Source organism: Lycorma delicatula, chromosome 5 (assembly GCF_047948215.1).
Source record: "Lycorma delicatula isolate Av1 chromosome 5, ASM4794821v1, whole genome shotgun sequence".
Classification (NCBI taxonomy): Eukaryota; Metazoa; Arthropoda; class Insecta; order Hemiptera; family Fulgoridae; genus Lycorma; species Lycorma delicatula.
This window is the reverse complement of record NC_134459.1, coordinates 9,960,443-9,987,544: the sequence shown is the minus strand read 5'-3', so window position 1 is coordinate 9,987,544 and position 27,102 is coordinate 9,960,443. Positions and strand designations below refer to the sequence as shown.

Genomic DNA, 27,102 nt, shown 5'->3' with positions numbered 1-27,102 from the left:
AGTCACAAGGAATCAAATCAGGTGAATAGGGGTGGTTGAGGAACCGTAGGAATGTGTTTTGAGGTCAAAACTTCCGTGATAGTAATGGCCGTGACACGAGACATTATCACGATGAAGCATCCACTTGTCTTAAATGTCTGGTCTCACGCGAATCTCTCTTTTCCTGAGCCTTTCAAGACGCCTTTGTAAAACACTTGGTTGACAGTTTGTTCTGGAGGAAAAAATTCTTTACGCACGATACGCATACTGTCAAAAATGCAAATCAGCACGGTTTTGATCTTTGATTTACTCATTCGACATTTTTTCGGTCGAGGAGATGACGGAGTGTGCCACTCTTCGCTTTGCCGCTTAGTTTCAGGATCGTACTCAAATATCCAGGATTCATCACCTGTAATCACACGACTGAAGAATTCTTGGTCGTTGTCGATCCTCTCGTTGAAGATCAAAGAAGATCAACGCACACGTTTCTTCGATCGTCCTTCTGTTCCTTTATGAGGTTTTTAGGCACCGATTTCGCATGTCCAAATCGTCTGTCAAAATTTGATGTACGGTGAAAGTGTTTAGATTTAACCGTTCACTCGTCATCCTTATTGTTAAACGACGGTCTGATCTCACAAGAACCCTCACACGCCCGACGTTTTCGTCAGATTTTGAAGTCGAAGGTCTCCCTAAGAGAGATTGATCTTCAACGTGTTCTCGGCCTTCCAAAAACGATTTGTGCCGGCGGAAAACTTGTGCTATTGATAAGCGATGTTTCCCATAGACCTGTTTCAACTTTTCAAAGGTCACACTCCCGGATTTCCCAAGTTTAATACAAAACTTGATCGCACAACGTCGCTCTAAATTCCGACGCTCCATTTTCGTAACGCACAAAAAAAACACATCTTTACTGATGGCGCTGTCAAAAATAATGTGTTGGCTGAACGGAGCTGAAACTCGTACTGAGCATGCGGAAGGGATAAACAAACCGGTCTAGCACAGACCGGTAGACACAGCGTTGCCAGATCGTTCGCAGTGTTACCAATCTCATTACTTTTCTTACACACTTCGTATATATATACATAATTAATACTGTGGGGAAGAATAAATTAGATGATGTTTTCAATGCTATTTTTAAATAAATTCAAATTTCTACAATTGAAAGAGAACATTCCGAAGATCGGTGACGTAGTCTTCATGAATGGCGCCGGCTAGGTAGAGACATCATTGAAAGCGTCTTCATAATAGTGCGTCACAATCTAAAATATTTTATACTTTAACGAGAAGATCCTGGCTTTCTTTCTTCGGGGTCCGTAGACTATCACAACCATTGCTCGCGTAATAACGAGTACGCCTGTAGTTTGTTTAGATCATCAAAATCGAAAGACCAAATATGTGGATAATAAAAATAAAATAGAATTAACGGTCTGGCAAGTCCTCGCATTAGTAAACCTTCCTTCATATTAGTAGGCTATGTTATTCAGGCCCAAAAATGAATAGTCGTAGTTTGATCTTGTAAAATGTTTTTCACATCTCAATTTTGTTATACAATACGTAACGGTTTTATTTAATTTAAATTATAACCTCATCGCTCATGTAATACGCGACATGCACTCGATGTATTTATCGGAGAACGCTATATATACAGTGTTTATAAAAACCGCTTCAAGAATTCAAGGGATGGTCCTCCGCATGGAAATTAAGGAAAAACTTTTTTTATCAACATATTTCCGGTAACGCTTAATTTACGAGCTATCCGCCGTTTTGTATTTATAAAGTAAAAAGTTATTTTTCAGGAACGGTTAATCGTATCGAACTGACATTTTGTATACCGCGCTAGGGTAACGAGAGGTTTACTAGTACAAAAATAATGAACCCGATTTTTCAATCCGTATCAAAATGCCGGCCGTGTAAACGTTTTAATTGTTAGTATCATTGCAACCGGTTTTTTAAAAGTTATGTTGATTACAAAAAAATTTTAAGCGTTTTATGACATAATTACATCTTATTTATTCAAATCCGTTCATAAATAACAAATTATTGGGAAACATTCTTCAACTGTGGCTCTAGATTAAAAAACCAGTTTTCATTTTCTCCCCGATAAAATTAAACAGCTCGACTTAATGTAAACGGGAATAATTTTATTAGCGTTATCATATAATAAATTATAATAATTTAATCGTTTTAACGATTTCAATATTTTATTGTAATTTTCAATATTACTAAATAATCATAACTTATTACACGGTAACGTTAATAAAACTGTTTTTATAAACAGTCTGTATGTAGGCATACACTAGTAGTTCGAGATCTTACCACTCATAACGGCATCGCATGTAGAATCATTCACCTTCACAACGTTCGGAACGGAAAGCAAGGATAGCGGCAGTTTTTAAATTATCTCCCTACTTGTAGAACCTAGACAAACCTGGACTACTTGCATTTCCCTTGCTGCTGTGTATTTCGTTTGTCGGGCGGGTAATTATTTATTTAGTGGGGGTACAAATATTTTGCGTTTCATTCACGAACGGAGTTGATAAACGCGTTCCGGTCCTTTAGACCGAAGAGAAATAATCGACTGGGGCTGATCGTGGGAGACTAGCCGCTTCGTACTCCCGGCGTGATTCCCGTTCAGTCCGTCCCCTGAAGTCCTTTCGGTGCTAGCGCCTTTCGGACGGACAGGAATACGCTTTCCGGGGGCCCTAGTGTTTGGAGGAAGCAATTCGCCTCACTTTCCAGAGGGAGGCACATGTGCTGACTGGGGGAACTCACAACGTCGATAACCAGGCAAAACATTAAATATACTTTACACCAGTGCTTTTCAACCGCCGGTCCACGAGATAATGCTACCGGTCCCTGAACAAATTGGCCCGCAAAAAAGAATTAAACTTTAAAAATATGAGAAAAAAATGAACATTAAAAAAATCCATATAACGGTAATATAAAATTCATATATAATAATATTCTGTACATATACACTGGCGAATACTGATGCATGTTTAATTACCGAATACATTGTATTCTTTGCACAATCTGCTACAATAAACTATCCCTTGACGCATGAAGTATAGTAGCGGAAGATATCAAAACAACGCCGCACTCTTTAGTGCGGCTTTGGGGATACCGTTGTTTTATGACAACTATGGGCATGTTCAATTTATTAAAAATACTACATTTACAATTCTTTATTACATTCTTTATTTTACGCGTCGACTGCTAATATTATAATGAAGTGGTTTACTTTTAATTTTTACAAAAACACAAATTTTTATTCCTCTTAAAATGAGTAAAAAAAGACGAGGAACTTTGCATAATTTTTTCCACCCTGAAAGTTCTACTCCGGGAAATGGAAATATAGAAAAATCTAGTGAAACAGAAAATAAATGTCCACCAAACAAGAAAAATAAATTTGCTTTCACAAGACGCTACGATAATCAGTTCTTGAAATACGGTTTTGTACTTTGGCCGGATTCTACGGAAGACGATATACGTCCAACGTGCATAATATGTAAGGAGGTTAAGAATAATGATACCGTGAAACCGTTCAAAATGTCGCGACATTTAAAATCAAGCATACGGAACTAGAACAGAAACCACTGGAATATTTTTAATGCAAAATCAAGAATTTAATATCCAAAAGAAAAAAATTTAAGATACCTTTCTTCAAAACTAATCGCGATTGAAATGTTCATATTTAGTTGCACTACGTATAGCCAATACAAAAAATCGTTCACAAATGAAGAAAATTTAATTAAACCGGTGTTAATTGTTGTTTGCAATGAAATGTTTGGTTCCTCAGCTGCAGATCAGATTAGATCAACCCACCGGGTTGGTCTAGTGGTGAACGCGTCTTCCCAAATCAGCTGATTTGGAAGCCGAGAGTTCTAGCGTTCAAGTCCTAGTAAAGCCAGTTATTTTTACATGGATTTGAATACTAGATCGTGGATACCGGTGTTCTTTGGTGGTTGGGTTTCAATTAACCACACATCTCAGGATCGGTCGAACTGAGAATGTACAAGACTACACTTCATTTACACTCATACATATCATCCTCATTCATCCTCTGCAGTATTATCTAAACGGTAGTTACCGGAGGCTAAACAGGAAAAAGAAAGAAAGATCAGATTAGATCAATTCCTCTTTCAAATGATACGATTAGGTGGAATTGAAACTTATCTAAAAATATTAAATACCTTTTTAATTTTCTACTTAATACCTTTTTAAGATTTTCTAGAAAAAAAAACTATTTTACGTACGGTGTACGGTACATTGACTATTCTTCTGAAGAAATTAAAGAAGAATTATTATTTTGCAAAGGTTTAGATTCCCAGATGACAAGTTCCGAAATTTTTGATTCATTCAATTCGGATATTAATCAAGAACGCTTCTCCTGAGATATTACTAACGCATAACCATAACACATCACCAGTACTTAACAACTAGAAATATTTCACCACTATTAAACGATGTTCTCCTGGAATCGACAAAAATTATTAATTTCGTAAAGAAAAGATCTTAATCTCGTTTATTTGCCGTTCTTTGTCAAGAGGTAGGAGCAAAACACTAATATTTCTTTATTTTTTTTCATCTCTTACTTCATGTAGAAGTAAGATGGCTCCCGCGAGGAATTGTGCTTAACAGACTTTATGAATTAAGGACGGAAGTGGAGATTTATTTTTGTAGAAAAACAGTCTCCGTTGTCAAAATGTTTTTTCCAGTAAGTATTGGATTGCGAAACTGGCATATTTAAGTGACAAATTTTCTTACGTAAACGACTTAAATTTAAGTTTGCGGGGAAGTATGGCAATTAAATTTAATTTATTTAACAAAATTTATGCATTTAAAAATAATAATAAATTGTGGTTAAAAAAAATTGAAGAAAATAATCCAGATATATTTAATTCTTCTTATTACGATTTTATTACTACACAAACGGAATTAACAGTCGATAATCTGAATTTAGTAATAAGTCAAAATTTACAGTCGTTATATGATGGATTTGAAAAATATTTCCCTACAAACGTAAACTTGCAGGAGATGAATTTAAGGATAACTAATGCTTTTATGAAAAGGTCCTTTTTGAGAAAAGATTATGGAGGTAGAAGAATTTTGTTATTTCGAAAGTAGAATTATTAAAGATGGACAAAGCAGGAGCGATATAAAATGCCGAACAGCGCAGGCGTAACCAGCCTTCAGTCAGAAATATAATTTCATTACATCAAAAATTATTTTAATGTCAGGAAAATATTTTTGAAAGTATACGTATAGAGCGTAGCTTTATATAGAAGTGAAACTTGGACGATCGGAGTACCTGAAAAGAAAAGATTACAAGATTTTGAAATGCGGTGCTACAGGAAAATGTTAAAAATCAGATGGGTGGATAAAGTGACAAATGAAGAGGTGTTGCGGCAAATCGATGAAGAAAGAAGCATTTGGAAAAATATAGTTAAAAGGAAAGACAAGACTTATCGGCCGCATATTAAGGTATCCTAGAATGGTCGCTTTAATATTGGAGGGAGAGGCAGAAGGGAAAAATTGGGCAGGCAGGGAACGTTTGGAATATGAAAAACAAATTGTTAGGGATGTAGGATATAGCGGGTGGTATACTGAAATGAAACGATTAGCACTAGATAGGGAATCTTGGAGAGCTGCATCAAACCAGTCAAATGACTGAAGACAAAAAAAATCCTTTTACCGAAAATAATTGGAATAATATAAATTTAAGTAACGAAGACCAAGAACGTCTCTTGTAACTGAGTTCAAACAACATTAAAAAACGATTTTCAAATAAAATCAAAACAAGAAATCGTTTAACAATAAATTCATCTATTCGATTACTTACAATCTGACATTTGCACAAATTGTGTTTTTTGAAAAATTTCAAAAATTGCGCAAAATGAGCGACAAAAAATTTATCACCAACTTTCATTATTTATAATTAGTTTGTAGTTCCTATTTTTAAATAAAACAACCTACATTTAATTTTTATTTATTTCTTGATTTTCATTTATACATTGTTTTGTTGTTTATATATAGAAATAATATTAATTAATATTACGTATATTAAATTTAATTGCTAATAAAATAAAAATATGATTATAAGTATTTCTCTTTTGCTCGTCAAAAATTCTAAGCTGAGGGTCTGCCGGTCCCTGGATACTCCCATTTTTCTATAATTTTACCGATCCGCCATAAACACGGTTGGAAACCGCTGCTTTACACGATAACTTTTAATAATTTTTAACATAAATACCCAACAAGTCTGAGAAAAAGAATATTCAGATGCAGATTTCAAGATCGAGGGAAGCAAGAATAACAGAACTACCGCCGTAGCGAATCGACGAAAGAAACACGGTTCTTTTAATTTTCGTCATCGCTATGTCATAATAACCAAGCTAAACTATTAGATAATAAAAATTTACGAGCTAAGACAAGCCGGAATATAAAACTTTCATTTGTATTATTTTCATCAGAAGTGCAGTTTACACGTTGCAAAAAACACAGACGATACACTTTATGTGCCGCTCGGCAAAAAAACACAAAAACTAAATATTAACAGACGTACAATAATAACGAATATAGTTGCGATTCTATCTAAACTGATATAAGTTTAATTTGCTAAGATTACAAAATAAAAAATTAATTCTTTCAGAATTTATTCTGAATATTAATTCAGGCAATTAAATTAAGCCGAAATATTAATTAATAATTTAATAAAATTAAATTTATAAAAAAAGAAAGAAATAAGTTATAATTTTGTAATTTATATTACAGGTACATTTATACACTTAAACGATCGCGTGATATTACAACGATCATTCGACCGGTAGAATTCAAATTACGTACACGCGTAGAAATGATATAAAAAAGAAAAACTGCAACGGACAAACTGCAGTACTACGTGTCATTAATCACCGAATGAAACGATTCAGCCGTCGATGTCGTGTATCGAAGTTACGAATTTAAAAGTTCATTTCTCTTGCCGATATACTAAAACACATAACGGTTCTTCTGCTACTGTTACTCCTGTCACGCCGCCCACCGTGAAGCCTTATTTCCAATTATTAACCATCGCAGAAGAAATTACTTATTTCCGGTTACATTCCTTCGACTAAAAATTAATAATCGTCCGGTAATTTCAAGAACATCCTTTTCGTTTCTTTAACTGTGTACTTCTAATTCATCCGTGCATTTTTCTTTTCAGAACCACTCTCATCGATGATACTTTTACAACGATGCCTGCGCATAAAAAGCAAAAATAAAAAGAATTTGTTACCGTTCGTCTAGAACGACACGATTTTCCGTAACGCTGCAGATCGGAAACTCATTCTTATTACACGATAATATGAATGGATTTAATGAAATTCGAGCAAGGTAAAAGAAAGTTAGAGAATAAATAAGGGTAAAACAGATGCAATGAAACGTGACAAAAGAAAAAAAGAGATGTGTAGAGGAAAACCCTGTAGAAAAAGAAAAAATCAGAATTTATGAAATAGAAAGCCGATAGTAGTATAGAATGTCCGGGATCTGCATCAAAATTAGTTTTCACCGCTCATCTCTACTTTCAGAGAAAGCTGGCGGGTCCAAGGGAGACCATATTTTAACAAACCCCCTCTTAAACCATATATTTATTTTGTAAATTCGCTATGTAAATTTTATCAACAAACTCATATTTATCATGGAAAACATACACTATCGTTGTAGAGTTTTCAGCTTACGATGGTCTTTAGTCCGGAGAAGATCACTATGATGTTTTTGAAAGCGACTAGCCGAGATTCGTCAAGCACAAGTTTCAATGGCTGGCCTTCCCATTAGGTATGTTACTGTTCAAAAATATTTGGGTGTTATCCTTGATGAGAATCTTCGATTTAAGGAGCACTTCCAGTTTGTCACAAGGAAGGCATTTGTCGCAAGAAATGCCTTCTTTTGTGTCTATAGTCATCCATCCTGATGGAGATTGAATTTTCTTACCGTGCGGATTCTTTGTAAGGCCAAAATGTACGATGAGCCCAATTCAATTTAAGCGGTTATAGGGACATTCTGTTACAAGCCCAGCGTCTTCCTTTGTTAGCTGTTCCGGGGTTACAGGACTGTCTCGCGTGAGACAGCCTTTGTAATCGCCAGCACGCAACCGATATATATACTTGCTACGGAACGTAGCCAGCGATTATGTCGCCAAGAAGTTAGGCCTTCTCACCCCAGAGCGTATGCGTGAGATTAAAGACCAAGGTTTCGAAACTTGACAAGTTAGGTGGAAAGAATCTTCTACAGGTCGGTACACGCATGGTATTTTTCCAGACGTTACAGGTTTAGGTCGGTTTCTTCCGATCAGGACGTCACAGTTTCTGTCAGATCATGGTGCCTTTAGGGAGAGGTTGGCTAGGTTTGGTTTGGTTGACTCCGGCCTCTGCCCGGATTGTAGGGTCGAAGACACTGTGGACCATGTCTTTTGTTTGTCCACTGTAAGAAGCGGAACGTACAAGAGTTGTTAGGGAACTTGAGAGAGTAAACTCCTTTCTGGACCTGCGAGTTAATTGGAAAACCAGTAGAGAATGATCAATAGTGGCTGGCCTTCTTCGATTTCTCACCTTGGGCAGATCAGCTGAGGGGGTCTGAATAAAGTAGTACCCCGGATGACTAGATGGCTCGAGCGGATGCTCGATTGGTCGGAGATAGGCGTACGGACATCAAGTTCCGGGTAGATGTTTGTTGAGTTGTTGAATTAATATATAGCAGTATCATGATCGGTGGGGTGGTGTCTGCAATTCCGAGAAGTGTGGTAGTCCACAACGCCGAGAGGTGTGGTGGATACTACCAGCCGGGAGCGAACTTCTTTCTTTCTTTTTCCTGTTTAGCCTCCGGTAACTACCGTTTGGATAATTCTTCAGAGGATGAATGAGGATCATATGTATGAGTGTAAATGAAGTGTAGTCTTGTACATTCTCAGTTCGACCGTTCCTGAGATGTGTGGTTAATTGAAACCCAACCACCAAAGAACACCGGTATCCATGATCTAGTATTCAAATCCGTGTAAAAATAACTGGCTTTTTTACTAGGACTTGAACGCTGTAACTCTCGACTTCCAAATCAGCTGATTTAGGAAGACGCGTTAACCACTAGACCAACCCGGTGGGTTGCCGGGAGCGAACTGATTAAAGTAAACGTCACGCGGAATTCTGCAGTGGGGGTAAGAGGTCTGTCCTCGACTCCCTTTTGGACCAGACCAGAGGCCAAATCACAAGTTAATTTAGTCAGGTTTGATTATTTATAACTAAATTAGGGGGATAGGTCAAAATTTACCGTTGTTGCGAAAAACACACTTTAAGTAGTATGCACTTTTGTGCTGAATGTATCTCGTAATTGAAGTTAAAGTCGAGACATTTACAGTTATAGCTTGTAAGTGTAATAGGGCTGAATGAAGCTATATACTTTCATAAAATCGAAACGAGTTAGGATATTTATTAATTTAGATAGCATTCGAAAAAATCATTACAACAGGTAATTTCAAAATTAAAATAACGGGATCTGATATCAAGAAGATACCGAAATCTTAAAAAGCAACCCTATGATTTTTTATTGCTCTTTCAATCATCCAAATTAACGCGTTACGACTGATAAGTGAAAATAAATAAACCGTTACCATTATTTCCAATCGGATACTTTAATTATTAATAATTTATAACAATATTTTATAACATTTACAGTCATAACAGTGGGACCTTGAAAATTAAATTAATTAATTTGATTAGGAAGCCAAAATGATTTTTAAGGATTGTACAACGATTTTTCAAGTATTAGACACCTCAGTTGTTTCTTGAAGGCATCTTTTGGTGTTTCTTGTCGGCCCAAAAAATGTTTACTCCGACAAAGAGATGAGATATGTTGTCTGCGACTATTAATGAAGTACATATGATGCTAATTAATTCTTAAAAGATTAAATAAGACGTTTGGTTCCAACGAGGAACACTTCATCTAAAATTCTTATTTTTAATGCACTGTCGTAAACAAAATAAGTAGAAGTTGCGACCTAATTAAAAAAATCCGAAGAACGTCACTCGTGAAAGAATGTAAATGTAAACAGTAAAAGTGAAACGTAAGGAGGGACTGACCGTCGAATGAGAAGAACTAACATGAAGATAAAAGTCGAAACAAAAAAGAATTAAGAAAGGAAAAACGAATAGCGCTTAGAAAAAAGGATTAAAAACGGAAGACTTAGGTTTGTTTTGACGAAGAAGCGTAAAGGAGCACGGCGCCAGACCGCAAATAAATTACAAGGGCCGGTAAATACGACGTGCCGTGACGTTATGTCGCGTTCTGCTGAAGAATCTGCATTTAAAATTAAATACTCGACCTGGAATAAAAATGTACACGTACAAAAAAATAAGCCATTGCCTCGCCGAATCGCCGATGCGGAGGCAATAAATCGAAAATACAAATCTCTTACGCGTTCTAAAAGATACGATCGCAACACACAATGTACCGATATAAAATAGAAAACTATAAGATAAGAAATCTTATTCCGGTGTAAAGGTTCTTCCGCTCGACAAACGACTTACAACACAAAATAACAAAAAATACTAAAAAACACAAACTTATAAAGCGACTAACATTTTAAAACATTAAAGACATAAATGTTCGTGTAATTTATGTAATCCTAAACTATTACACGACGTTAAATATATTGTGCATAAATTCAAGAAATAAAACATTCGAGAAAGACAAAGAAAGCACCGAAAAGCGAAAAAATAATCTTTGTTAAACATAGTAAAGGTAATGAATCAAACATTCAATACTAAAGTAAAAGAAAACATCATTTTTCATTCTCGAATCGCAGAATGTACCTACTCCGTACAGGGCACCTACGCAAAACAACACACAAGGAGAACAGGTGAACGCCGACCGCTATAGTGAGGGGTAGACACGTGAAGATGCTGTCAGACTTTAGTTTTTATTTGCACTTTAAAAGAACTACGGGGAAATTACAGCACAGACATCTTCCCGTTCGTTTGTAATCTTTGTCTGACTGTATCAGGTAAAGATGTTTGAAAAACACAAGTAAAATAAAATTAAATCTGCCCGGTTTTCAAAAAAAAAACTAAAGAAAGATTTTTGGAAAAAAAATTATTGGCTAAGTTTACAATTTTAAAGCGAGTGAAAATTTCTAGATAAATTGTTTTGACAATGGAAAAAATCTAATGTGGACACTACATGACTTCCTTTACGCTTATTAAATTACATATACACATTTTTAAAAATATATAAAGTTTTATTGCACTAATAACTTTGATTTTTTTATTTTTTATTTTTTTTTTTATTTGTTACTATTGAATTATTACTTATATTATTTTTTTTTACAATCAGAGGTTTATAATTACTAATAAATCAATATATTTATATTAAAAAAAAAGTTAAAAAAAGAAATGAAGTTGGATTCGAACCGATGTGCCTTCCCCTTGTAAGATCAAAATATTTAATTAATTAAAATTTTATTTGACTTTCAATCTGGAACAAATGAAAATAAGTACCGCTTATGTATGTTGTTCAAAAGTTGTCAGTGAGGACTTATTACTGCAGTTAAGAAAAAATCCAAAATTCAAAACAATTTGGATCTTGGACTTTTTTGTGGCACTTTTAGTCCAGTCGATCGCAATCAAAAAGGGAGGTGCACAGCTAGATGTTACAACAGTCCTAAATCCAAATTTTCAACATTCTACGGCTAATCGTTTTTGGTTATGCGAGATACATACGTACATTACTTACAGACGTCACGCCGAAACTAATCAAAATGGATTCAGGGATGGTCAAAATGGATATTTCAGTTGAAATCTGAAAACCGAAATTTTTCGCGATCACAGTATTAAAGTACAACGAAGTAAAAAGATCATGACAAAATGTGAAGGGCTGCACAAACTGAATATCAATATGTATGGTTCATTCTTCTCCTGGGCGGATCTCAGGCCTTGGAGAAATTAATTATCAATCGAAGAAGAGAAGAATTTCACTAAACGTCGATTATACACAAGTCAATGAAACATTATCCCACTAGTAGGATAATGTTAATACATAGTCGAAATCTTCCTTTAATAGCAGAAAAAATCGGCCTTGGAGCATATCTAGATAAGAATGATAAATGCGGTCTTCGTGAAGAAAAAAGCATTAAAACATTTACCCGAGAAACTGCACTGAAAATTTTACGTATGTTATAGTAAGTTAATTCGAGCTCGTGTTCGATTAATGTAAGCGAGTTTCCATTTCCGGTGTGAATATTTCGGCGGTTCACTTATCGCTTAAATATAACGCAATGCTGAAAAAATTCCCGAATTTTAACACGGGTTCACACCGCTCGGTCGATAAACGCAAACGGTGTACCGATAAATGTAAATTCACATCGTACAAGTGTAGAACTATAAAAATATAACGTAACTGCATTATGACGATTACAGTACATTAATAATACTTACTATAAACGTGGCAAAAATATTTACAAAAAAATACAAAAGCTAGAGACAGCCCTCTCTCTATCGGTATTAAAATGAATAGAGCATTAGGAAACGGAATAGCAGAATAGCTTTAAAACGCTTATCGACGACTTAAAACTGTAGAAATATAAATAAATAAAATATTGCACGTACAAAAGGACATACAAACGTTTTAAAATAAAACTTAAAGAAATGGATAACTCAAAACAGAAAAGACTTTTCATTAAAAAAAAAAAAATCAAATTTAATAACTTACCTTGTAACAATTCTACTGTCGGGTATTTGGTGTCCCGGGCAATTTATTTTTTCATGTAAAACTCTGTTCTTTGTAAATTCCTGGAAAAAGAACAATCTTTAACTACAGATAGATTATAAATCGATAAGCCGATAGTAAGCATAATTTATTTAATTATTACACAAATAAATACGTGCGCGTGTAATCGTACAAGCAGCACTAAAAAATCATGTCTATGACAGCATCCGTTTTCGTGAATACAACTAAACGATCGAAAGACATTTGCAATAGCGCGATCGGTATATTTGGCGTCTGAAAATATACTTCGATCAATAATTCTATACACGGCCGCATTACCCTTTGTTGGAAGTTATCCTTTATGTGCTCGTGCTGTTGGACCCCGTGAAATATAAAAAATAAATAGCATCAAATAATTACGAGTAACACGAGTATAATTCAATTAGATTAATCCACAAAGGAGACTTTACCTTAGATGTTACTAAAAAGAAATAACGCTACCTTTAATTATGTTTTTATACTTCGTTATCATTTTTTTCACCAATTTCGTAACACGGTCGATCGGAAGCTTCCGCGATGATAAGATTTTCTTTTTTGATTAAGCAAAAGTATTTTCTTTTTTTCTTTCGGTTCGAGAATGTAAAGTATTTAAAAAACAATTGAAATACAGAGCGATTCGTAAAATGTAAGCAGCGCATTCTGACTCATTCTACGAGCGAAAATAATGCAGAAAAAACCATACAAACATCGGTCCGGAAACGCTCTGTTAGCAAGTTACGACTAGCGAAAGAGTCGTCCTCATTCCTGGGAAAAGAGTGAAATAAAACCGTACTGAAATTCTAGAACCCAAATAAAGGGGTAAACTTGACGTTTTTGTATGGTTTTTTTACCTGACAAATTGAATATAGAACAATATCTCCTGTAGTTTTCATAATATCCGACGTAAAACAGAAAAAATAGTCGTCTAAAAACACGTTTTTTTACGTTTGTAATACAAAAACTTAGTTAAATGCGTAAAATTTATTATCACAACTTGCAGAGGATTTAATTCTGGGAAAAATTATGTAAAATAGACCGATAAAAAACAGATACATATTAACACACCGTATGAAAACTTTTAAACGTTACCGAGTACCGAAAATGAAGTTAACATACACTTAACAGAATTTTTTTAATGTAATCGATACGTTTAATAATGGTTACAATAAATATTCCCTAAAGCATGAGACCGAATGTCTGTGCAACAAACGGCTACTGAGCCTCGAAACAGAGACCAGTGTCCTAACTAGGTCCTAGAGCTAACCTAAAAGCGTGAACGGAATAAGCGTAGTATCATACACCACTCGCTTGCGTGTCCCACCGCCCACTTTTCATTTTTTTTTTGTCTTCAGTCATTTGACTGGTTTGATGCAGCTCTCCAAGAATCCCTATCTAGTGCTAGTCGTTTCATTTCAGTATACCCTCTACATCCTACATCCCTAACAATTTGTTTTACATATTCCAAACGTGGCCTGCCTACACAATTTTTTCCTTCTACCTGTCCTTCCAATATTAAAGCGACTATTCAAGCGCCTTGGTATGTGGCCTATAAGTCTGTCTCTTCTTTTAACTATATTTTTCCAAATGCTTCATTCTTCTCTATTTGCCGCAATACCTCTTCATTTGTCACTTTATCCACCCGTCTGATTTTTAACATTCTCCTATAGCACCGCATTTCAAAAGCTTCTAATCTTTTCTTCTCAGATACTCCGATCGTCCAAGTTTCACTTCCATATAAAGCGACACTCCAAACATATACTTTCAAAAATCTTTTCCTGACATTTAAATTAATTTTTGATGTAAACAAATTATATTTCTTACTGAAGGCTCGTTTCGCTTGTGCTATTCGGCATTTATATCGCTCCTGCTTCGACCATCTTTAGTAATTCTACTTCCCAAATAACAAAATTCTTCTACCTCCATAATCTTTTCTCCTCCTATTTTCACATTCAGTGGTCCATCTTTATTATTTCTACTACATTTCATTACTTTTGTTTTGTTCTTGTTCATTTTCATGCGATAGTTCTTACGTAGGACTTCATCTATGCCGTTCATTGTTTCTTCTAAATCTTTTTTACTCTCGGTTAGAATTACTATATCATCATCAAATCGTAGCATCTTTATCTTTTCACCTTGTACTGTTACTCCGAATCTAAATTGTTCTTTAACATCATTAACCGCTAGTTCCATATAAAGATTAAAAAGTAACAGAGATAGGGAACATCCTTGTCGGACTCCCTTTCTTATTACGGCTTCTTTCTTATGTTCTTCAATTATTACTGTTGCTGTTTGGTTCCTGTACATGTTAGCAATTGTTCTTCTATATCTGTATTTGAACCCTAATTTTTTTTAAATGCTGAACATTTTATTCCAATCTACGTTATCGAATGCCTTTTCTAGGTCTATAAATGCCAAGTATGTCGGTTTGTTTTTCTTTAATCTTCCTTCTACTATTAATCTGAGGCCTAAATTGCTTCCCTTGTCCTTATACTTTCCTGAAACCAAATTGGTCTTCTCCTAACACTTCTTCCACTCTCCTCTCAATTCTTCTGTATAGAATTCTAGTTAAGATTTTTGATGCACGACTAGTTAAACTAATTGTTCTGAATGCTTCACATTTATCTGCCCCTGCTTTCTTTGGTATCATTACTATAACACTTTTTTTGAAGTCTGACGGAAATTCCCTTTTTCATAAATATTACACACCAGTTTGTATAATCTATCAATCGCTTCCTCACCTGCACTGCGCAGTAATTCTACTACAGGTATTCCGTCCATTCCAGGAGCCTTTCTGCCATTTAAATCTTTTAATTCTCTCTTAAATTCAGATCTCAGTATTGTTTCTTCTATTTCATCTTCCTCAACTTCCTCTTCTTCCTCTATAACACCATTTTCTAATTCATTTCCTCCGTATAACTTGTCATATATCACTAAAACGGGTAGAAGCATTTCGTCGAATGCTAAAACATATATGACTATCAATAATTAAATTTATCTCGTCAAAGACAGCAATTCGTTGCTATGCCTAGGCCGCTGAATACCAGCAAGTCCACCATTAAAGGGCTAGGAGCCTTAATCTGGTTGGCAGCCAGCCATATCTCTCGGTTAGCTTCCTACAGCAGCACGGTAGAAGTCTTTTCCCTTAACCAAATTACTGATGTCGATTGAACAAAGCAATCGCTTCAAGGAACTCCCACACGGTCCGACAATGCGGCTCTCGCCACATCGACTCGCCGCTTGTGAGCGGCTAAGTTATTTCGAATCTTAGCCCCTAGTTTAAACTTCCTACACGATGCCGCATAACAGAAGAAGTCCACAAGGATGTGATGTATCGTTAGTTGGCAGTCGCACCAATCAAAGAAGGTGCATCGGTCTAAGTCATGACATACCCGCGAGTGAGCTTAGTGTGCCCTATACGCAAACGACTGTCGAAGGTTATTCCTCCACGAAAGGTTCCACTGCGACACAGTGTTCTTAACCGGACGAAATTTATCGTTGATGGCAGGCGTTCCATTCGCTTTGCCGTTCATCACGAACCACCCTCTTCAGAAAACAGACAAGATCGTTCGAAACAACGCGATCAATGAAAGAAGACTTAAAACAAGCCTCTTTTGCCGCACGATCGGCAAAATCCGCGCTCATAGCCTGAAATTCCAATACGACTAGGGATCCGGCAGAAGAAAACGGTTGTGTCACGCCGAGACATTTAATAAATAACGACCGGGTATCACAGAAAATAGAATTTCTGGAATCTGAACAGACTAGTTAGTACGCGTCGGAATGTTTGGAATATTTAAGGTCTTGTTAATATCAGACAGCTCCGCGACGAAAACATTGGCGACGCTGAAAAGGCCTAACATTTACGTTCTATTGGCAACCACAAAAGCACAATCGACACAATTGTCGTATTTGGTACCGTCTGTATAACTACAGCGTTAAGATTCACGCTGTTTACAATATTAAAAAATGTGTCTCCTAAGGTAACCGGATTCGTGTTACCTTGCTCGACTGAAGCAATAATTTACGAGGGAAAGTCGACAAGCGGGGTAATAACGTCGAATAACAGGACGAACTGGAGGTAACTGCATAATTAGAGATAAGAAAAGCCGATGAGTTCTGACGGGTAGCGGAGCAATAGATCTTGGCCGTTCCTCATATCGATTAACATGCCGGTTGGAGAATACCGCATGGAGTAGCCGATATAATTTAAAAACAGGATTAAACTTATTTTAACACGATATGGACATAAAAGATCAGATCGGGATTTTTATTTAGATATAAATCATTACAATATTAACTAAAAGTAAAAAGAAATCTGAAATGGAAAAATTTTTTTGAAGGCTTTTCTTGATCGGTTTTCAAGTTTTGAAAGATGCACATCTTCATTCTGAGTCGACAATACTTGGCTTTCTTCTTCTACCGTTAAAAATTTTCTCTATTCGGGAAATCACTATTTTCTTTTCCGCGATTTGAATATTATCATAAACTTAAAACTCATATAACGTAAAATAAACTTAATTTTTTATTTAAAAAACCAATCTAAAAATAAAAAAACTACAAAATAAAAAAAAACACAATATTTGTAATTTTTATTAAACAGTACTTTTTTTAACATTTTACGATACCAAGTTTGCGTTTGCCCTACACTACAACAACGTAAAGCAAGAACTGAATTAAACGTGCACTGCAATTTTTTTTTTCTTCCAACATAAATTCAAGCATATTTATACCGATTAGAAACATTCAAAACGTGTACGAACATGTCGTTAGTACGGCAATTAATGCATGTGTAAACAAACAATAAGTACGTTATAACAACATTATTCAGAAGTGAAAAACACTAGTGCGGATAACGCGTAAAAAAGATTCTTTTGGCGAAAGGCCAAAACACTACCTTCACGCGGTGTACCTGAATAGCTTTTCTATCTACACAGAGGCACAATTTTTTTTTTTTTTACAGTGCGTATCTTCGTTAATGTTTGGAATAGGACATAGTGTTATATACCAGTGAAAGGAACGCGAAAAGGTAGTACAAGAACATTAAAAATTTCCCAGGTACAGATACATATGCGGGCATATACGAGTATGCATATTATACATATACATCCTTACGAATATCCCGTCTTTTTTTTCTAAGCCGATGAACGCGAATAAAAAAGCCAAGTCCGATTTTAACCAAATGAACACATTCGTGTTACACAACCAAACAAACAAGCTTAACGATACAAAAAATTTTAGTTAGGAAACTCAAGGAAGGATCACCGATAATTTTGTAATTTTTCTTATCGCATCACAATAAAAAAATAATAAAACGTGCCGATGGTTTATATAGGTTCCTTTCTATACAAGCGTATTCAGACAGTTCGCTTGAAACTGACAAAACTGCAATCGAGGTAAAGTCGAAGCCCATCAGATCGGCAAGCGACAGTTTTCATCGCGTAAATCTCATTCATCTGACTTTTCAGTAGTGAACATTTTAAACCGCGAATTATGCAGAGTAGAGAGTTGTTATCTAATTTATAAAATTACATGAGTTGACGCGTCGTCTGGAATAACGTCAATTTTTTTTGAATCTCTACTTAATTCTAAACAGAAATCTTTCCGCCGAATCGTGAAGTAGGATTACTCTAAAAATCTGAATTACATAAATTCTTGTTACGAAATAACGAATACAAATGATAAATAAATATAAAACAATAAAAATTTAGTCGATTATTTATCTCAAATTAATTACGCTCGGTAAGGGCTAGAGCGCAACGGAACAATCACTATAAGGAAACGATATTAGCATCCTAGAATATATAATTACTTATTTTTTTAACGTCCTTGAATTCCACTGAAAGTAGGACGAAGATAATAACAAACGCCATAAATCAAAGTAAAAATAAAAAAAGAAGTACAGGCAAGTACAAAACCATAAATTTTCTATCTCCTTCACCGATTTTCGTTTTTTGTTTCGTAAATTTATCGCCTTAATTTAAAACGTAACTGAAATTCCATTAATCTTTATAAGGGATAAAACGATTAAATTTTTACTCGTGGCATCGCATACGGTCCGTAAACAAAATCTGACGTTAAAATAACGGAATGAAACTTATTCTGTTATCTAAACGAACTAGGCTAACGATAAAAAAACACAGGTACATATACATATAAATCCAAAACATAATAATAATCGCAGTAAATAAGGGGATATTAAAAATACTAATAAATTTCGCAACACTATTAGCTGGCTTTTTTGGTATTCTGCCAGATAAATACTATAAACAACGCCACCCTCACATACTGTTACAATTGAACCGTCTCACAAGAAGCATCCAAAAAACGTATACCTATCTCTCAATACATACGGTGGAAGAATTAATCTGCTATACAACAGTTATGACAAACAAAAACAAACAAAAATCTCACGTAAAATCAGGCTGCTATTCGCATCGAACATTTTAAATATATTACCGATAATATACAAACGCATGCAAGGCGGTAATTTCAGATTAAATCAAGGTTCGATTAAAAAAATTATTATAATAAATAGTTATATATTATCAATTTTTCCCCTTATTTACGCTCGATCGATCGAATTTATAACGGTGAAAATACGTTTTCGAGTACAGCAATCCGCGCAACAAGTAACCCCTACACTAATTTTACCGATTAAGAACCCACCGTCGCATAAAAATATACCGATAAGAAATAGAACTGATATGACTCGTTTTTTAATTCGATAAAATTAAAATATTCATACATATAAAAGAAACTAAATTTGTAATTAACAGAAATAAAATACTTACATACCAAAAAACTTTATACGGAAAGGGGAAAAGTTCTCTTGTTATGAGTAACAGGAATAATTATTCAATCGTCAAACGTTTTTTTTTTTTTGGAAAAATCTAAAATATGTAGCTCGCTCCCCAAGATTCGTATTTTTGTTAAAAATACACCGTTTTACCGATTACCCTCTACGCTTATGTTACAGAGGACTCGTCCCGATAACTTATTATTTTATTAGTTAAAAAAATCTTACACCTAAACTAAGAAGCCATTTTTATTTAACGTTCTCTGAATTAAATGATTATCGTCATAAAATAACTAAATGTACGCTCAAAAAAAAAATCATTAATTTATCACTTATTTTGATTTTTCGATAGTTAAAAACAATATATCGTTAACTACGATGTGAAAACAGTAATACAATGGAATGACAGAACGTGAATCATATTTCGCACTACTTATTAACAGTTTATGAAATTAAAAGTCTTAAAAAATTATGTAATATCTCTAAGAATAATTGAAGCAAAAAGAAAAAACTTTATGAGAAATATAAGAAAGAGACTGAAGTCCATAAAACGGATTATGTATGATAAAAAAAGATTAACATAATAAATATTCTACGATACGATAAATTTTTTTAAACTTCAACCGATTTTGTTAGGTTAGTTATAACATAAAAATTAGTTTAAAAAGTGTAAAGAAAGGTGTCGAATTACTGAACTGCTACTGTACTACGGTACCGAATAGGTAAATTTCAGTAGATAATCACGCCGAATCAATATGTATTCAGCAGATTATCTTCGCCGGTCAATATGATCAGCCACGAGCTAAGCGGGAGGCAAGACGAACATCTTCGGTACTCCCGGAACGCAAAACAACCATTAATATAGCGACTAAAATTCTAGACGCGTTTTATTTCCCAAATTAAGAGCCTAAATGAATCTTTCCCGATTCAAAAGTAGAATAAAGGCAACCTTAAACGCAAACGATGTGAATTTACCGTAAGATAAAATTCAAGTGATAAATAATATCGAGGACGATTTCAAGAACTTTTATTCAAAAAGAAAATGTTGAAAGAAACATTTCGTTTAAAACGCAATCATCTAAATATTTAAAATGTAAAAATGTTTAAAATAAATCGATCAAGCTACTTGCGCGAATTCCCTTACTAATTTAAAACAGAATCAGCAAGATCATTCTGAACCGTTCGGTAAATATCAAATTAAATAAGCATTTAAGTCAAATTTCTTCGGCTGATTACTTTGAAATTACTAGAGAGTTTATATTCCAAATAATAAAAATGGATTAATTTACTTATATATATAAAATTGAAATAAAAAATAAAAACACAATACTTACAGTTTTATTGTAATATCTGTTCGTGTTTGTAAGATCAACAACTAATGATAGATCTGGAAAATTACTCAACAACATTTCCGGAGAAAATCTGCAAAAAGAGAAAAACATACAAAATAATAATTCAACACGAATACAAATCGCAAAACTTACAAAAACGAGTAAATGTTACAAACATCAAAATAGCCGACCGTTTGGATGAGCATCAGAGTTTATAACGGCTTCTGAACAACTCGCGCTGGATTCTATTTCAAGCGTCTATCCGATTTTTCTATATTACACTCGATCGGAACAGAAAAAAGTAAATAAGTAGACATAATAATCGCGCAGAGGCTTAGCACAATTAATACACGACGAAAAGCAGTTAGATTAGCGATAACACCGTAATCAATTTTTTAAAAGATTCACTAAGATATTACATAATTACAAACGACCGGAGACACGGCTTATACTCCAATATATGTTAAACATTTGGATTTTTTTAAATATTTATAGAAAGTATTAATTCATACCGAAGCTGCTATTTGGATCGATTAATTTTAAGCGCCTGATAACTAACCGGTTTCGATTGATCTTGATTATCAGGGCGCTAAGTTCCACCTCGCATTATACCGATAAATGACAAAAATTTATAAATACTGCTCGATTTGACAAAAGAAAATAATTACGCAAGAAAAAATACTTTAGCAGACGCAGCTAATATTTTTATAGCTCCTACTGTAACATTTGTTTGTTTATCACCACACATGGTAACAGCGCTAGTCCGGGAAGGAACATAAGCTTATATTTATTTATAAACGAGTAGCATTTTGAAAATTTATTTTTCGATTAAAATAAAGAAACGGTTATCTATAGAACGGTAACCGCTCAAGAATTACTTAATAATAAAAAACTCTCATATTTTAATTCCTTTATATAAAAAGCTTAAAAATTCAAAAATATAAGACAGTTTCCTTGAAATTAAGTGTTAATACTCTTTCGAAGCTTAAGGCTTTTTATATTTTACAAAAATACGCTCCTGAATCGAGTTAAATAAAGATTAACTCGCACTAAAGCTCTATTGATACGACAAAGTTCCGAAAAATTACGGATTTATTCCCGTCTTTTAAATCTCTTTCTAGTATCCTGAGAAATATATTCTTGGCTTTATGCGAAATAAGATTTCAAATTGCTTTGTGAATAAGGTAATTAAACAGAATCGTGAAAAATAACTTATAATTACGTTTGTAAAACGAGTAAGATCAGATTGATATAATGAAAACGAGTAACAAAATGTCAGACCCTTGGTGAAAATCGAACCGGAGACCACGAAAATTACAAACCAATTATTAAAGAGTCTGTCGATAATGACTTTCATCTTCCTACGTATTTTAAAACGCGTTAACAACACCCAAAGTCATAAGTAAACTTTTGTAAAGTTAAGTCTTAAGTAAATTAACTGCGTAATTTCAGTCGCTGATAATAACTGAACTAACAATGTAATTATCTGATTTAATTTTTTTAAATGCAGAGGTCAAATTTTGTCACTTTATGAAAAAATGTAAATTTTTCATTCCTCAAAATTCTCACAGTTTCGTTCAGAAGAATCGGTCAACGTGATTAGGATGATTATTATTACATAGGTCAACGTAACAACGTACGTGTTAACTTTACTTTATCGGCCAAATAAATGAAACAAACAGTTATTTTTCTTCGTCCCCTTACCGGTAAACAGAGTCATGCTGTGAATCACAGACCACCATCCCGTTCAACATTCCATCATTAGTTCTCCGTCGTCCCCTTTTTTCTTCCCTACCTTTTGACTTTAGATACATTTACTCCTTTCCTTTCTTCAAATTCTTGACCGTTTACCTCCCAACTCAACATTTTCAATGCTGTTCTTTCTTTTCTTATTGTCTTAACATGGTCGATCAAAGCGCGCTCTCTCTCTCTCTGTCCTTCCTGATACACTTCCTATATGTGACGACTTTACTTCTATATTCAAGCCTCAACGTATCAGAATCGAAAAAAGTGAGGAAATGTTTGGAAATTATAATACACTTCCTTAACGTCAAGCAAATCCATTATGCTTCGCTTAATTCATACAACTCCTTTTATACCGAAAAAAATTTCTTACACTCAGGGCTTTTTCTTCCGATCGCTTCTTTGATCGCTCTATCCGGTGCCGGCTGTGCCCAAATATTTAAAACTTTTTACCTCTTCAAAAACTTTATCTTATAATTGTAGTCAACCTGTCTCCTATTTTCTCTCCGATTACCAACAAGCAGCTTGAATTCTTTCTTTATATTTCATAACCCGCGCTTTAATTCTTTCATATCTAATGTCGATCGTTCTCAGAACTTAATTTTTACTTTCGCTTCGTTCGATAAACGTTTAACCATCTGTGTGTCGACAGGAATATCGACAACGGTATATATACAGAAATTCAAATGAAATCAGTCGGCTAAACAAACATAATACATATCGTATCTGTTCTTATACACCGTACAATGTTTGATAAAAATAAACCTTATAAGAAAACAGGATATTTACGTATAGCCCGTCGACCGTAACCGTACTATAACTTAGAAAATACTTCTACGACTAAGTTACGGGATCATTAAAATATTTTACATATTAAAAATGTAACCATTATTACTTATAATTATAGATATAAATTAACCGATTTAACATACGCTCGCTAACCTCGACTAATTTACAGTAATTTTTTGAGTATTTAAATAATAAATAATTGCAATAATTATTGAATTTATTATATAAATACTCAAAACATTATCGTGTTAATTAGTGAAGGTTAACGAGCGAAGCGAGCGTAGGTTAAGTTCGGTTAAATTATATTTATAAAATAAATAAATATAAACGGTAATTTAATGGTTATATCGGGTAATATTAACAATAACCCAAAAGTTTGTAATTTATTTTGGTTGACGAGCTAATATCTAAGTTCTGGAAACATTACCCGATAGAAAAAAATCTATTCGGTTATTAATTGTAAAATTTGAGAATAAATCTAATATATTGTTTACTTTCTAGTTTTTATTTTGGCAAATAAAATTAAAACAGTTTATAAATATTGAATTCTACTGTCCCAGAGGCACAGACGATAGCGTACAACGCTTGCTACAACGAATATTCCAGGTTTTATTCCCGACAAGGATCAGCAAAGATTTATAGCGAATCGAATTTTATGTAAACTACTTAATTACTTAATAAGATTTAAAAAACCTTAAAATTAAAACCTTGTGAACCGTGGAAATTTTACTTTGGTTATTTATTAATCTATAGTAGCGTGCAAAAATTAATCCGAACACGAAACATTTTTTTTGTTTATCTATATGTTGTTGCTACACTGCTTGACCACACCTATTTTTATGTTTATTAGTTATCGATGGTAATGTGTAGGTTTTTTGGTTATTTAGCAATTTTCAAGTTATAAATACTGTTTTTTTGTGAAAGTCTATTTTATTTTTTTATTATATTATCAAATTTTCTTTTTTTTTGTTCTGTGTGTCTTGAATATAACTATAATAATGAACACAACTCCAACAAATCATTCGAAAATTTTTCTCTCTGAACAAACCAGTATGACACGACAAATAGCTTCTTAGTATGACATCGGGTTAAGAACGGTGAATGCAATTTTAAAATAATTTAAAGAAACCGGTACCTTTTCACCTAATGTGCCCGTAAAAAACACTACCCCAAAGTAGGATGGTTATTAGTGAGAAAAGGTAATTTGATCCAAAATTATCGGTTGTGGACTTAAATCGAGAATTAGCAGCCAATGGAACAGATTTATTACGTGATAATTGTTAGACGCCAACTTCTTGCAGCTGGACGGAAAGTTCGTCGGCCAGATAAAAAACAGCTTTTAACACCAGTAATGTGCAAAAAAAAGGCTCTTATGGGCCAATCTACACGCTAACTGGACCAAAGAAGACTGGAAAATGTTATGTTTTCCGACGAGTCACACTTTTATGTTCAGGGGCAAAAAGTTCCGTACGTTAAAAAAATATTAGACGCAAATACATCACCGGCTCATATCCAACAATCAGTCAGAAATCCCCAGAAAAAAAAAATTTAGGTTGTTTTACATTTGAGGGTCCTTATTCATTAATTTCAGTGGGGGGTATGTTGAAAAGTGACGGTTACACGCTAAATATATATATATATATATATATATATATATATACCAAGGTTCTGAAGGAAAGTGCTGTAACACAACTTCGAATTCCCACAAGGTAACGAACGGAGTGTTCCAACAAGATTTGGCGCCAAGCCTTACTGTCAAAAAAGCTAAAAAATTTTCTAAGAACAAAAAATTAATGCGTTCCCGTAACCAGCCGACTTCTCAGACTCCATTGAAAATCTTTGGGCAGAAATCAAAAATCGACTCAGAAATGAAGTGTAACGCAAAAATTGACCTCGTTCAACCGATAATATTGGTACGGTTTCGAAATGAAGAAATCAACAAAATTTATAGCGCAATGTTGAATCTATGCCAAATCGTGTACGACATTACTTATGTCCTACTCGTGTGATACACGAGTTCACAAATTGTGCAGGTATGATTTTTTTTTTTTTTTTTTTTCTAAATATAACTACTACGTTCAGATTACCTGCAAGCTACTGCACGATTATAATTTTCAAACAGAATTTTATTAAATCGAATTAATCAGAATTAATAGTTTAGACCGAAAATAAATCGACACAAACTACATCCAATAATACGAGTAAAATAAGAATCTTTAGACAAAATAAAAACAGAAAATAGAATAACAACGAGTAACCTAACCGGTTATCAATATGTACGTTATACGTTCATAAAGGCGCATATATATATATATATATATATATATATACTTTAATAAAAAAAAGATTTATTCCAGACTCTTGTAAAAATATATCACCGCGTAAGACATACAAACGAGAAAAACAAAAGAATGACGAAAGAAAAAAATATCCGAAAAGAGAGAGAGCGAGAGATTTCAGAGAAGGAAAGAATATTTATTTAAGAAAAAGAAGATGATGATGAGGAACGCATATTTGTTTGTTTTTCAGTTTATCAGTAAGGGCAGAAACAGTCATCGGAATGTAATGAATTAAAGAGGGTGGCAGGTGAATGGAAAAAAACTAAATAAAATAAAGGGTTATGAAGGAATGACAAGAGAGAAAGGAAACGATTAAAGTTAAGTAAAAAAAAAAAGTCTAAGATAAAACCAAAGAAGTAGTAAATAACAATGTATGCTTATTATTCAATCGCAAGGTATAATGTGTTTTCTAACACCTAAAATAACAATGTACACCATTAATCATTATATAAATACAGTAACATTGACAGATACCCCTTTATCATTGACCGGTTCACCCTTCACACCTTGGGCTAATTTAATTTAATAGTCAGTATTATTATTATATACGCGTACATACTTACAATAGTAACAGTAGTATATACATCTGAGCGATCTGATATCGTAAACATCGAAGAGTAAACCGGGGTTTAAACCATCATCAAAGCAATTACATACAAATACGAGTATACGCGATATCACAGTAAAGAGATCATAAGTACACTTAAGATTAAATAAATCACTTATTATATTGGAAATAGAATCCGACAAAATATTTCCCAGAGAAAGTAAACGTGTGAAACTTGTATAAATAGTAACAAAAGAAAGAGGAATGAAAAAGAAGATATACTTTCAACAAAATCTTGCTACATTATTATATCCATATATACCGTACGCTAAAGACTATCAAACTTTAATTTTAGACACAGTTTCGCTTAAAATATTATATACGAGGTGGCAGTCTATAGTCACGGTCGGTCGTGTCTTCTCGGGTATCTAATAGATTTCCGTCTTGATCATCGCTCAGTTCACTGTTGCTAGAATACATAATACGGATTAATTTTCGTGATTTTGTTAAAAAATAGATTCAAAAACGATAGTAGTATGTAAGAGTGAAGAAAAACATAAAGAAATGTATTTCGATAAGAGACTTAAATGAACTTCTTCTACGTAGGAATAACGAAGGATATTTTAAAACGTTAATCCGAAATCGTCGAAGAAAAACGATAAGAATAATAATTGTTGAATTCGAAATGATTATCAAATTAAATAAATATTACGGTTCAAAACCGCATAGTCGGCCCTAACTGTAAATATAATATAATACTACATTATATTAATACTATATTATAATAATATATATAAATATAATACC

General features: G+C 33.9%; 1 protein-coding gene across 1 annotated transcript in view; it reads right to left on the bottom strand.

Annotated features, from left to right (window-relative positions):
- Positions 1 to 27,102, bottom strand: part of LOC142324716 (RNA/RNP complex-1-interacting phosphatase homolog) — a 255,341-nt gene that overhangs the window by 40,793 nt on the left and 187,446 nt on the right. Inside the window, exons 4-5 of the mRNA XM_075365633.1 lie at positions 20,881 to 20,968; positions 12,715 to 12,794 (exon numbers count right to left, since the gene is read on the bottom strand). Coding sequence (XP_075221748.1) covers positions 12,715 to 12,794; positions 20,881 to 20,968 — 168 coding nt within the window. The remainder of the gene's footprint in view (positions 1 to 12,714; positions 12,795 to 20,880; positions 20,969 to 27,102) is intronic.